General features: G+C 42.8%; 1 protein-coding gene across 2 annotated transcripts in view; it reads right to left on the reverse strand.

The window, feature by feature from the left end:
- Positions 1-15,330, reverse strand: part of LOC144755472 (chemokine-like protein TAFA-2) — a 908,084-nt gene that overhangs the window by 523,608 nt on the left and 369,146 nt on the right. For both annotated transcript variants that reach the window (XM_078644443.1, XM_078644444.1), the window contains exons 2-3: positions 11,649-11,737; positions 809-924 (exon numbers count right to left, since the gene is read on the reverse strand). In XM_078644443.1, coding sequence (XP_078500569.1) covers positions 809-923 — 115 coding nt within the window. In that variant the 5' untranslated portion in view covers position 924; positions 11,649-11,737. The remainder of the gene's footprint in view (positions 1-808; positions 925-11,648; positions 11,738-15,330) is intronic.

Below are 15,330 nucleotides of genomic sequence, written 5' to 3' on the forward strand. Positions count from 1 at the left end.
AGCAACTTTAAAATTGATGCGCGAGGGAAAATAAACATTATGTTAAAGTCTGTTTTTCAATTTCACCGAGGCAATGAAAATGAAATGTTCTCAAGTACTGGAAGGACATTTGCAAATTACATTTTCATTGACTTTTCCGTGCACTCGCAGGCAGACAAACACCGGAACAGTGAATCAGCAAAGCTCGACCGGCAATATTCGAACCATTATGGGAGACGATATGCAGGCAGCCCTTATTGACACTAAACGCGATTTGTTAGGCAGGCAAACTGGTGTGTGTGTTCGGGCTGCGAAGCAATCTGAATAAACATCAAATGCACCCTCTCCCGGTGAGCTGTGATTCCGCAGAGAGCTCCCATCAGGACCAAAACAGAATTCGGAACCATTGTTATCAGCTCGAATTAAACCCAGCTCTCTAATCAGACCATTGTCTCGCCGTAATGGAGACAGCTCTGCTTTCAAAAAGAAAATATAAAATCAACGCATCTAGTAAAATCGCGTTCTGTAAACGTCGCCGAATCCTCTGTGCATCTTGTTGTTCAATTAGACTTAGATTAACGTTTGGAAAACAAAATCTTGATTTTCTGATTCGCTTCCAGTTCATGAAATTGGCAAAGGGTTCGCTGATCTGCTAATTACATGGAACCTTGCCACCAATGTTCAGCATCTGACATGGGCCAGGCGCGCACGCGCATGTTCCAGATTACAGAAGGAGCGGGCGCGCGCGCGCATGTTCAGCACAGAGGGAAGGAACGGGCGTTCGCTCGCACGTGCCATACTAGAGAGGGGGCGTGGCGCTCCGTCCTACCTGAGTGCACTCTGTGGTGTGTTGACGCCGACGTGAGTCGTCCCCATAGTGTGATAAGGCAGAGAGTGAGCACCAGTACCCATTTGCTGAAGCTCTGGGTATCTCTTTCACTCATTCTGAAAAGAAAGAAAGCAGAAACGCTAAAGCAACACATGGGGAATCAAACTGGTTGGAGGTTAAATGCACATTAAACAAATCAGACATATTGGTTTTGCCAGTGCTTGTTACCTTTGTCAAATAAATGAGTAACAGCAATTATTTTGTTGTGAATTATAGCTGAACATATTTCAATTCTGGAACAAATGAGACTGTGAAATAAGCATTACAAAGTTGCTTGAAAGGGTAGTGGTATTCAGAGGCCTTTTTCTCACCACATGTTTCTAAAATCCTCCATCTGCATATCTCACATATCGCTTTCCTCTTCCGCTTACTCTTCTCACTCTCTCCTGAATGTAATTTCATTACATTCGTTTCCACATCCCCTATGCAACACAACACCCCCACTCACCTGTAAGCACATCCTCTTCTTTTACTTTCTCCCTGTCAATATTTTGACAGCTGTGTACCTCCTTCAAACACTTTTGCACAGAATCCTAGTTAAAACTGGCACGCATGACTATTGCTCTATGCAATCCGGAGGGAAGGTAAGGATTGGATGAGCATGTATTTTGAACATCTTTAGGACCCACTGACAGGCACTGTGAGAAACTAGCACTTCATTCAGCCACAACTCCGAAGCTTTCAATTGTGGCCCTTGATAAACACCCATCCACAACCTGGACTAACAAAGGCATATAGAAGCAACGTAGTTCAAAGAACACAATGTAAGAGTAATATGCTGCACAAAAATATACAGGAAGAAGTACACACTCTTAAAAAATGCAAGTTTAAGTAAAATGTGTAATGTAAACAAGTTCTGCGTTGCTGTCATGGATTACCTTAATGGTTCCTACATTCGTTTAGACATCGATCAGTGGTTTTCCCTGTAAAGTTGAGGACATGGATATAAGCCCAATAGTTTTAATGTCTTGCAAGCCCATTTAAACCCCAGAGTTTGGGATAAGAAGTACAGGCATGTGAACTGAGAGCAACTCTTGGGTTCTTGAGACAGTTGCCCAAGTGTATAGCTTTTCATGTAATTCGAGCAAAAGAACCCTGAGAGTTCATATAAGGTATGATGTGCTACAAGAAAACAATAACAGGTTCTCCCAATGTTGGCCTTATAGGATGTCTATTGCTTGAACCATCTATACTCATAGTTGTAACCCCACGCCTCAATATGGCGTCGGCTCATTGTGCTGATCGGCATGTCTTCATTGCTATACTTTTATGGTGATATAGAGATAACTCAGCCTTCTATCTTTCCAAGGTTGGTAAAGTAGAAAATTGAGCACTGTTACCTCGGCGAACAGTAACACATAAACGGCTATGATTTCAAATGGTGAGAAACTGTAAAAATGTGATATGCAACACTCTATAAAAACAAGTTATATTATTAGTAGTAATATTACTAGCACTATTTATAGTATTATTAGTTGTAATAGTAATCATTAAAATCATACTTTTTATGGCTATGTATGAAGCGTAAGCATTTTTTAGAAGCCAGAAATCAGACAAACTCTGTTGTGCCTGGCCCAGTGTAGCACACTCCATCCCGAGGTACAATCTGAAGTAGTGTCGGAGAGAGGAAAAGTACGAATATCTATCATATGCACCTCTCGTTGAGGAGAGTCTCTGCCCGCTGACCCTGTTCAACAGATTGAACTGTACCAGAGTGGCTGCAGGGGTCTGAGATTTCCCTTTGAGTGGACATGTTGTCTGGAGCTCTGCCGTTATAGGTTGCCTGGAAAGAGTAGCCTCTCTTGCCCGGGTGAACACACCTTGTTCATGGCAGTTCTTCGACGCCAGTTCACTCCTGCCTTCATTTCATTGGAAGCCCTTGGATGATCCTTTGGGACCTTTGATCTGAGCTCAATGGCCTCTCTTTACCTGGTGGGAGTTGAGAAACACTCTATGGACAGTGTGTAGTCTGCCGTCACCAATGGAGCAAAGCTTCTGATGCTTTCCACTGGGTGAAGAGGAAAGCAGAAGCACCTCATTTACACGAGGAACCGCACCACTAGTCTCCAATCACAAAAACACCAGGATTAGTGGCCATGACATTGCACAATGTTTGACCCAGAGGAAACCACTAGATGTAAGCTTCGCCCCACCCATAGTCCATCAACAGCCTCCTAGTTGTTGGTTCCTATAACCCTGTCTTCTCCTGTGGCTGACCTCTGAGCTGAAGAAACAATGGGTAGCGGGTGCTCTGCCAGAGATAACAGAGGGCAGGTGAGGCGGAACAGCTGCCCCCACCCACCCGCGACCCTTAACTGGCGTCAGTGAAGTCAACAGAGGGGACCTGACTGTGTGAATGCACTGAGGAAGGATCTCTGATGCATATTCAGTCTTACAAATGGCCACACAGACCTCGGGAGCCTTGTTACTTGAGGTGTGCATACATGCACCAGCACAGAATTGATTCTCCCCTCCCATGGGCGCAGAAATGTGCTGCCCCAAGAAGAGCAGGCATTGCTTGGGCAGCAAAAACGTCCAAGAACTTGACATTAATCAATTTCAGTGTGCAAGAGCCTCGAAATTCTGATCATAATGGTAATGCTAAAATGCGACCCTAATTGCTGATTTAATGTTACAAAAAAGTGAGCTCTAAACTAGCAGTGCTTCCCATAGCAGGCGCCTATGGCAAGGAAGGGGCTCGGAGATCCAATACATGCACTCAGGCCCCGTAATAGTAAAGCGAGTTTAGTGAAGGAAAATCAAGGAAACCACAGACAGACCCTGCGTTGTGAGCCAAATGCATGACATGTAAATAGAGCCGTTGGCTGAAGCCCCCACTCTTCCGAGCGCCGCGGGAAGGACAAAAATGATCAAAAAGGACCGAGTGACACTAAAGGTGTCCAGAACAATTACTATGGGAGTATGCTGCTGCCGATCGCAGTGTCTTGAAAATATGCCCATCTGTAATATTTGTAATACATATATAAATGTAGTGTACATTTTAGAAATACTTCTGCAGAATTTTCTAAAATGTGAAAACCTTTCGGCTGATTAAAATGTTTATAATGGTTCTAAATAGATGGAGAAATAACCTTGCTTTCCGTTAATCACAAGTCTGACAGGTCATGTTCAGAAAACATATTCACGTGTTATGATCACATCGAGGCACTCAAGCCCTTCATAGGCTGAGGACAGAGGTCTCTGTACAAAAGAAGGATCACCCTCAGCAGTCACTGAACTCATATATGACCTCGCCTCAAATGACGTCAGTGAGATCGTACTGAATGTCAACGTCAGAAGACTCGTTTCTCTACTTTAATTTCTGTGAAATGTACGGTTTGCTGTGTACGCATGGAGTCATATTCATCTAGGGTCAGAGTCCTTACTTCAAAATGTTTTGCTTGTGCCAGTGATACCCTTTGGGTCTGGCTTCACACAGCTTCAACAGTACTTCATGTGAGGACAATATCCAATGCACAACGAATGCCACACACAACACAAGACATACAAAAAGAGGCGTCGGGTCGCCCCCTTCAGCCACTGGCGTGTGTGAATGAGCCGTCTTCAGGAACCACTAGCATGGGCGGTCTGACTCATGTTGGTGTTTGCCCTCATCATTTCACAGATTGGGTAGTTTACCAGAAAGTAAGGATGAAGTGCTCCTTTTAGGTATTCTTTAAGTGGTGGTGGTTTGTTTGGTGTTATTAGTTGTTTAGTAATGGCAAACATGTTGTTTGTAGCACTGCCTACTGCCGGGCTGTCCTTGAACCTGCATAGCACTTGGCAAGGTGCCGGTTGCAGCCCTGTGGCCTCCGTCAAATGCTGGCAGGAGGGCATAGGTACACTGTTCACATCAGAGCACCTAAGACCTTCAGCCCCAAAACAGCGGCGGCTCCTCCTCTAAGGCGGAGCATCGTCGCCCCACAGTTTTTCAGCAGTGTAAAAAAAGGAAAAATAAAACGATAAAAGCACAATGTTATTATCATTTTATTTTTCCATGCTGAAGCCAGTTTTGGGGGAGGGCTTGGCTGTCATCACAGCCAGCAGGGGGAGGAGTGGTTGGTGCACTTAAGTGCTCACAACGATTTGGTCAGCCACCTGGGGCCGGCCAAACAGTCATGCACACTTAGCATGCTCTCCACCCAGCTGAATTGCACAGCCTGGGTGGAGAAAATGCACTGACTCCCACTCCCTTACTGAGAGCCGAACCAGGTTTCAGACCAATCACAACGCTACTATCATGCTGGTGACAGTTGCATCATGATTGACTAGTGGAGTTTAGGAGGCTGTGTGCTTCTGGATGACAGAGGACGTAGGAGAGGCGGTGGCCGGTTCACCGACAGGTAAGTGATATTTTCTTTTTTTCATTTCTTTTCTTTAACCCAATCTCTCACCTCCCCACTACTACAGCCCGAGCAGCCACCACTGCCTAAAAGTGAAATCCCAGTGCCCTGGGACCTGATCTTTTGGGAAGTAGGTTATGCATTAGATGTGGAGACTACTTTAGAAGGGGAAACAACCTTTACAACGCAACTTTTACAACGCACTACCATTACAACGAAACTTTTACAACGCAACATCCATTACAACGCATGCCATTACAACGCATGACACTACAACGCATACCACTACAACGCATGTCATTACAACGCAGTCATTACAACGCATACCATTACAACGCATAACATTACTATCCAACACTTACCCTACTGTTGCACTCCCTGGAGTTAGAATAGTAATTTTTACCCCTACACTATCCAACACTTACCCTACTGTTGCACTCCCTGGAGTTAGAATAGTAATTTTTACCCCTACACTATCCAACACTTACCCTACTGTTGCACCCCCTGGAGTTAGAATAGTAAATTTTACCCCTACACTATCCAATACTTACCATATATGCTATGTAATGGTATGCGTTGATATGGTATGCGTTGTAAAGGTAGTATGCGTTGTAATGGAATGCGTTGTAATGGTAGTTTTGTGAGATGCGTTGTAATGGATGTTGCGTTGTAAAAGTTTCGTTGTAATGGCATGCGTTGTAAAAGTATGCGTTGTAGTGACATACATCCCTTTAGAAGATACTAGTAATATGGATGTGGTCCTTACACAAGAAGAAACGTGTAACTATTGATTTGATTTGATTTTTGTTTTTTATATAGCGCTCGAATGCCCAGAGGGGTCTTAGTGCTGCTGCTCTCTTATGCAGTGCTGGTGGGAGATTGGTTGCTGCTGATTACTAGCATGTGAATAGCCAGTTTTTTTTTTAATTCCGAAAAGCCAGGAAGTCGGAGCATTTGCTTACAGCCATCGGTAGGCTGGTCCATAGTGTAGCTACTTTTAATAGAAAGCACCTACCACCCCAGGTAGTACGCTTTGCTCTTAGAAAGGGATAATAGCATTACGTCTGAGGATCTGAGCTTTCTGCTTGGGGAGCACCAGGCAAATTTTGCACAAAACAGCTTGGTCCTGGGTTAAACAGTGCTTTAAAGGTTATGCATAAGGTCTTAAACTCCAGACGTTTTGCTAAAGGTAGGCAGTGCAGATTGACCAATGCTTGAGCTGCCAACTAATGTTTGGGAATTCTGGAGAGAAGTCGAGCTGGAGCATTTTGCAGTGTTGAAGTTTTTGTAACAACTTTTTCCGGATGCCAATAAAGAGGGAATTTCCATAGTCCAATTTGGCTAGAATTAGAGAGGTGACAACTGCTTTTTGAAGTTCATTCGGGATGTATGGACAGATCTTCTTTATTAGTTTTAGGGTATAAAATACAGATAATGAGAGTGCTTTTATTTGACGTTCAAAGTGGAGTTCATCATCAAAGATGACTCCCATGTTCCTTCCTTTCTGTACTGGCGTTGTTAAGGGCCCCATATTCTGAGGCCACCATATTGGCGGACAAATCTATCATTTCAGAATAGTAGGACCTCTGTTTTATCCACATTTAATTTTAGGCAATTTGTTTTCATCCAATGATATATTTGGACCATACAGGAGTTTCATCTATGGCCCACTTCTTCCTGATGTTTGGAGATTGACACTACAATTCGGGTGTCATCGGCGTAGGACACGACTGAGAAACCTAGCAACATTATCAGTTTGACCAAGAGGGTGATATACAGTTTGAAGAGGGTATGGTTTAATGAAGAGCCATGAGGTACCCCCACAGGGAAAGATGAATTCTTTTGTCGTAAAATTGCCCAAGACTACATGGTTTGTTCTGTCAGTTAGAAAGTCTTTAAGTAGAGTCTTATTTCCAACTCCATTAGTCAGTTAATCAAAACGGTGGGGTTGACCATATCAAAGGCCGCTGAAATATTAGGACGGCTTAACCACCATTATTCATAATCCACCTGAGTTCTTCTGATGCGGTGAGCAAGGCTGTTTCTGTAGTGTGTGCCTTTTTCCAGTGATTTGGACAGGAAAGGAAGTCTAGAGAAGGACCTGTAACTACTCGGTTCCAGGGGGTCAAGATTGCTTTTTTTTCCAGTAGGGGCAGGATCGATGCCGCCTGCCATTTGGAGGGAATATGTCCTGTACTAATCCCTTTATTCAGGATTTTTGTAAGCTGTTCTTTAAATACCCTGGGCTAGATGTACAATTTGTGGGGGGCAAGGGTCTATTGGGGACCCTGATTTGCATGACTTTATAAGTTACAGAACCTGCTCTTTTTTAAGGGACGAGAACCTATCCAAAATTGTAGGGGAGTTGTTCAATGGTGGCATAGACTCTTTGTTGTGATTTAATGATGTAAAGGAATTGAAGACCTCTGTGACTGTACTTTGAGAACAACTTGTGAGGGTATCACAGCAGGTCCTATTTGCTGTGCCATCAGTGTTTATGATCATTTTTTTATAATTTTTTTATCATAATAAAAAGTTCTTTGGCTGAATTTTCTACTAGGAGGTTTTTTTGTGTGAAGTACTTTGTTTTCTCTCTTTGTATGAGGGTTTTGTATTTGGCAATAGCTTTTTTATAGGTCTCTTTATCTAGATGATTGCCCTTAGATCTCCACGTTCGCTCTAGTTTCCTGCATATTCGTTTCTGAGCGCTCAGGCACTCAGAGAACCAGGCTTCAGAAGGGGTACTGCGACAGTTATTTTTGCATTTTTTCAGGTGCTAAGATATCTATGGCCTTTTTTACCCAAGTTGTATATCTTTGTTTAGCTATTTCAACATCTTGTTTGGTTTCTACACTTATTATAGGAGGTGTATCTAGCAAGGTCTTTTCGAGTTCTTCTGTGTTTATTTTGCCCATGCTCTGCATTTTTGGGTCCCTAAAAGTGATGCTGTAGCTGATTTTTGTGGGTGTAGTGGGCTTATAGAAAAACACTCTTCCCCTGCTATGGTCTGATCATAGCAGGAGTTGAGAGTTTGTTACTGCCAGATATTAATTATTTGTAAAAATCCTGTCTAGTGTATGACCCGCTGTGTGAGTGGGGCCCTCAACTCTCTGGTCCAGACCTAGAGACTCCATGAAACTTAATAATTGGATGATGTCCCTGTCCTTTATGTTTTATAGGGGGAATTTAAAGTCGCCCTAATAGTAGATAATCTGAGCTAGTGACACTATGCTTTACCAGGGTGCTTACGTTGGAAAGAATTGTTTCCCTTAGCCCCGGCAGACGATACAGTAATATTCCATTTGGCAAATCGTTTTTGGTTAATTCAATTTGAAAGAAAATGTTTTCGCAATTTGCAACATTCCTGCCTGGGCTCTTCTGCATAATTATATTAGCTGATTCAATTTTCCAAGCTAATGGGTTATCTTTCACCTTCATATGTGTTAGGCAGATAGTCTCACCTCCGTATAGTTGTGCACAGTGTGACTCTGAGCTACTGTGCGACAAAGTGTTCACAGATATTCAAGGCAAATGCCTCCCATCTATGAGTGGCTCACCTTACCAGCCCCCACATAAGATGACAATGACACAGCAATTGTTCAAGAATTCTTCTCTCCAGGCTGAATTACACAACCTGGCTACCTGTTGACTCTCTGCCTGTTTCCAAAGGAGGCTACTGGGTGTTCAGAACTGTTCGGGGAAACTGACGAGGAATGAATCAGTTACTCCTTGGCTAGCGAGATTACCTGTGTTACCCATGAGCGAGTGCACTCAAGTTAATACACTCACCTTGGCTTCTAAATCTTAAGGGGGTAAGGACCGAGGCATGCTCATAAGGCATTGATCAATTACCAATACAAATGATCACTTGCCTCATCCAGCTGAAAACCCCAGAAGTCATAATGTAGGGAGTACATAGGCGGTCCAAGCAGACAGAGTTTGGAATGATGCCTCACCACTCTGCGGAGAAAAAGGATCATTTCCTTAGATGTAGAAACCGCTCAGTGTTGAAGCGGTTCAAAGCTTCTGCGTTGTCATTCAATTTTCATACTGGTTTATTTCACACTCTAGACCTGTGATCTCAGGTGTCATTGAGCACGTTTGCAATGCAGATAAAAACGCCCCATCTAACAGTATGCTCAAAATGATAAGAGGCTAAAGAACACAATCTCACTTTTCCATTTTTGACACAATTGTCAGAAGTGTCATTGTTTGTGCTTATAAGTGAGGATTACATTTTCTGAAATCCCTGCTCTTTTTAGTCTGTTACAGACAGTATTCGCAGGAAATCGCCCTTTTGCTGAACATGAGCACATGATTTTTTAAATGTGTATACTGGGTCTGCCACCTCCTGCAAAAGGTGTGCGAGCCATTGAACGCTTGAGGAAGGCTGAAGTCTGACTCTGGCTCATCTCAGGTTCCTGGTAGAACCTCAATCCCAAGGCGAGCCGAGCTTTCACACATGCGCCCGACTCAGGATGTGGCATTATCGCCAGAACGCCCGCCGTTAGAACTGGGGCACCAGGTTCGGGGGTCGGCGTCAGCTGAACAATCTGTGATTCTGCCTTATCATTTAATCTCCCAGGGGCATATTACCAACATGTAGCGATAATTATCGCTAAATAGGCTTAGCGACGAATATTTTTATCGCTGCCTATCGCTGGATATGTTAGCGGAGAAAACATGCTATTAGCAACGTTTTTCTCCATTGTGCTAAAATATCCAGCGATTGCGGCGAAATGCGTGAATATTGCTGAGAATACAGCGATATTCACGCATTAGCGACAAAATGCTCTTAGCCATGTTATCCACCTCCCATTGGATAACATGGCTAAGAACTGGTCTGAGCAGGCGTTGGTTTTTGGCGATAGCGGGACTATTTCCATCGCTACGCCTGCCTTGCTAATAGGCGATAGCGACGTTAGCGACTGCTGTCAGTCGCTAACAGGTTGGGTATGCCCACTTTGCATGTCATTAGCGATAAATATCGCTAACATGCAAAGCGGGCCCCCAAACCGCTCGCTATTGCCTAAAAGCTGTCGCTAACTGATGTTAGCGACAGCTTGCTAATAGAACAATAGAATTATCACCGCTTAGCGGCCGAAAACGGCCGCTAAACCGGCGATAATTGCCTATCGCCACCCTTGGTAATATGCCCCCCAGTGTCTTACAAATGAATGTGAGTTTGTGTGACGTAACCTGTGCTCATGTAAAGTGCTCCAACATCTTCAGGTCGAGTTCGCGCTATTTATGGATTGCAGAAAAATGCACAAAAAGGTAAAAGCAAAGCATTAACATAAAACGGAGAGAAAAATAGATCTATAAAAAGGGAAATCAGATACCCTGGATAAATTACAGCTTCTCTGCTTAAATTGTGTGAGCTTAGGCCAATACTTTCTTGAACCAAAGCTCTTCATTTTTATAATCATGTATGAAAGCACTTTTAAATGCACAGATTACCTGCTTTGCAAAATCTATTTGTGTTCAATTTAATAGACTATAACATTGCTCTATAATAATCTGTGGCACATACAGGATTCACACGAGAACTGTCTTGCCTTTTGTTCGCTCATCTCACTGTCCCAGTGTGGGGATGGGGGTAGGAATGGATTTAAGTTCATGCTTAAAAACTACCATTATTAATAAGTTTTTCTTTGTGCAGTGCTATACCGTGACATATTAATGTCAAACGTTCCAAATGTTAAAGAAACGTTATCATATTTTATGTGATGTTTGTTGGACGATTTAGACGGCAAACATGTCCAGAGCTCGTACACAGGCTCTAATAAACAAGCCAGACCATTGGCTCGGCTCCCCCTGTTAATGTGTTGTCTCGCGCTCCTCTACGTCCGGCTTTCCAACCCTGAAGGAAGGTATGCTACTCTTAGGCTGTAACACTGTATATGTACACTGTACACCTGGCATTATGCGCCAGAATGTCTTGGTTCTCAAGCGACGGCAAGGTTCAACGATGTGTTGTGTCATTTTACTACCATCAAAGCTTAGTCACTGAACTTTCAGAGACATTTATGCAGCAAGCACATAGTCCTTCCTATTTGTAATGATATCACAAGATAAAGCAGCAAGGACAAAGCCACATAACATATCAAGTCACGTCAAATAAAATGAGATTGAATCCTATAAAGATCAAAATACTTTGACACCATGCCTGCTGTCCGATTAGAATGAACTTTAACCTTTTGGAAAGGCAGTCACCGTATCCTGGTTGGTTGTATGCAAATCAAATGCGGTTGAGCTCAAAGTAAGCATTTCCCACGTTTATTCGAAGCAGTGGTTTATAACTACATATGGATTGCCACAGTGCCACCTATAGTGCACAATAGGAATGACAAAGTCACAGAAATAAAAGGCTTTTTCCGAACATCTGAACTAGTCATTGGCACAGACATATTGTTCAAATTACCCGATGGACTTACCTCTTATTTGGGTTTCACAGCTACTGCCCGAGCATCCGTAAATTTCAAAGAAGGTATGCCCTCGCCGAAAGTAGCAGACATTGGTGCATCTAAAATGAGAAAAAGAAAAGATATTTAGCAAAGGCTAGCTGCTTTCTTGCATTTGTCATGTTGCTTCTTTTCGTGCTTTGAGCCTATTCACGCCGTTCTAAAAGAATGTGAAACTGACATCAGCACAAATAACATCTGATACAAATGAATGTAAGATTGTGTGCACACATCTGTTTAATAGTATTAGCCAGACACCTTTCACATAGACTCATCAATCGCTGACACCTCGAGAGGCTCATGGCGTGATGCTGCCCCCTCTGGCAGGAACGGTCGCATACTACAGGTACACATTCCTTTATAAATAATGCTATGCCTTTGGTTGTTTACATGTACCATAAAACAAAATTTCCTCTAGCTCTTCATTCCTCCTCTAGCATGGGTTAAGGTTTTTTTTTAATTAATTCTCTTGGCCATTCTTCACCATTTAAATTTTTGATGTCTCTGGTCTCACGCTTCAGATTGGTACCACACCTACTTAAGGGGTGGGGTCTGTGGAGGGGATATGAGGCATGAAGGGGCTTGGGTCACATGGAAGGGAGGAGCTTTTATCCAAGAACTGAGACAGGAGCCTCCCCCCACCCCAACATGAAAACTTTCAAAAATGCTGCTAGCACTTCTTAAAGTTATTAAATAATGATTTGAACTGCTTTGCACTACTTTACACCAAGGGGGCATCCCACGGGTGGTACATGAAGTTCCATTCTCTTATGACGGACACCCCTAGCTACGAAAGCCGGGAGAGAATTTTGTGCGCAAAAAAAAAACAGCTTGAGAAAAGGAATTAACAAAGAAAAGTGTTTTTATTTCTCCTAATATTTCCCACATTGCATGTGTGCAGCACTCTACAGCACACATCCAACACATGAAACATTTTCAAGTTAGTGTATGCATGGAATGTTGTACTGGAGTATGCATAGTATTTTTTACTAGAAGGGTACCCTTCCTATACAAACCTATCATAGACATCGCAAAGGGCAAATAACTGCCTAGGGAAATATTGTTTGCACATAGTATTAAATCCATTTCCGTTCTTCATTCCTCATTTTGCAAAATGCTATGAGAAAACAATGTTTGTAACTAATTTTGTCATGGCAGTACCCTTCCCTCCTGTTTTCCCTGCTGAATTTTCTCCGGCTATTACCGGAAGGATATTGTGCCTGCTAAGAATTCAGGACTGAGCATAATTTGCATGAAATTTGAAAATTTAATCTGTTTGTGCCTGTTTTTAAACTTAGCATAGCAGGAGGAAATAGAATGAATATTTAGGGTTTACATATCATTCCATGTTGTGAGGGGGAGGGTATCCAGTCACATGCTTCCGCGTTTTAAATCTTTGACATTAGGCATGTTAGACCATTCAATAATTAAAGCAGCCCCAAAAAATTAACATTTACAAGATTTCAATGGTTTGTTACATGAAAGAACAGTGATGTCGGACAATGGTTTGGCCACACCTGGTAGATCGCCGATGGCCCCCAAAGTCCCACAGTTATAGCAGATGTAATAGGCAGAGGTCTCAGAGGCCCTTTGATGAGCTTTATTATAGACAGTCATGAAGATATGAAAGCAGTTCTGCTACAGACATTGAAGAGAACTTGTAGGTGGACAACCGTTGTTCACCTCTCAAGTCAGTGTATACACATATTTGTTCTTATATACATCTTTATTATACATTATCGTCAAGCCAATTCTACAAAGCATGTATATACAGATCATATTTAAGATATTGGCAAAAGCAAACACTAGAAAAGTAAAAAGAAGCCAGCATATATAGCTATATTCTAAAATCAGCGTATCTTAGGTCCTGCTGTGACGAGAAGTATATTACGAGTACCACATATCAGTACTGGGCGGAATACAGCCTTAGGTGAAGCATTTCATGGATGCACATGAGCAGAAATTGTGAAATTTTTTACCTCCCTCAAAATCTGCAAAATCCATACATTTTGGGATAATTTGCAAGATTTTGCTGGTGCAAATTTTCACCTGCTGTTTGCCTCTTGAAACCTGGGTTAAGCAAAAAATGTCTTGCACGAACAATGGAACTCCACTCCAGCCAAGAAACTTTTCCTCCTCAAACCCTTCTCCGGCTGGTACTTTGGGCAACGGCCTTGCGTTACATTTCTTTACAAAGTCACACAAGGCAGCGCAAATAGCCCTTGACTGGCTTTGTAAATGTCATTTGAAACCATGTGTTTCCTTGCGATGCCGTGTGTCAAGGAAGCGCAATGCAAGTCTTTAGTAAATCTGGGACTATATATGTGATAATACCACGATATTCCCGTGCTAAGTATCCATGCAAGTAATGCTTGCTTAAACATGCCAGTCACCCTCTTGAATAAGCCATTCAACTGTGGTCTGCATGGATATGAGGATCGCAGTGGCATTCCCCAACAGGCAGAGCCTCAGCAAATGTGTGGTTAATGTCGTCCCCTTGTTTAAATCAAAAACACGAACTACCCACATTGCTACTGAACACATCAAATCTTTTACTACTGCTCGAGAGTTGGCATTAGGCGGTTGTCCACCTAAAAAAGATCTAATTCCCAGCTGCGGTCCGTGCAGGTAACAGCGGTGGGGCGGTGGGGACCTGTAAGGGGGAATTCCGAGGGACAATGCAGAGGTGACATTAAATAAATAATAAATTTGCCCTAAGCATCGTCCCTCAGAATCCCCCCTTACAGGGCCCCACCGCTGTTACCTGCAAGGCTGCTAAGTTCTATGATATATATGCACTGGCTGAATGGGGATAAAGGCCCTACGTGCCAAAGGTAATGTACATCGCTGAGAATGTTTTCTGTGGTTCCTACCCAGTTAATATTACCTTTATCATCAATTGTATATCTGAGACAATTTTAGGTTGTGACTTTTGACAGTTGCAACCACACAGGCATGTACTGCTGTTGTTGCTGTTATGTCAGCTATAACATTTCCATTCAAGTAAATCTGTTCACTTTTATGTGTAAAATATATCTTGAAAACGTGGTATTGGTAGTGCACTTTGTAAAGCACCTTCACTTTTAGCAGCTTTCCTTTGGAATCCCTGTGACCACATTTCCGCAGGTGTCCAAAGACTACTCTGGATCCCTGCACACAGAGAGCTGAGTGTGAACTATCAGAGTGTGAAGGAGAGGATCAGCTTTCTTCAGGGCAAAAAGAAAGGCTTGTATCTCCACTACTTGGGATGTTATTTCTCCTAATGGTTTAGAATGTTTATTTTATTTCAAATTCTGAGAAGCAACGTACTCCTTGCACTGCTATACGATCAGCCGAGTACTTCAGCTTTGTCCCAGGGAAGGCTGAACTGAACCCTCACAAACAATACTGTGGGGTTAGAAGGGGTAGAATGACTGGTGTCGAATTCTATCTCAACACAAGGAAGACTCTCATTCGATCTTCATCTCCATACCATCCGTGTCCAGTGCTAACCCCCATCCCTCTCACCTGGTCATATTACTTCACCATCCCATTTCCTGCCATATACACTATGTTCTACCACAGCCAATAAAAAACAGGCACACCAGAAACCACAAGCAATGTCAACAAATTCCAATGTCCATTCAATTTCACACGATAAGGTAACAACGATGAA

Source organism: Lissotriton helveticus, chromosome 5_1, assembly GCF_964261635.1.
Source record: "Lissotriton helveticus chromosome 5_1, aLisHel1.1, whole genome shotgun sequence".
Classification (NCBI taxonomy): domain Eukaryota; kingdom Metazoa; phylum Chordata; class Amphibia; order Caudata; family Salamandridae; genus Lissotriton; species Lissotriton helveticus.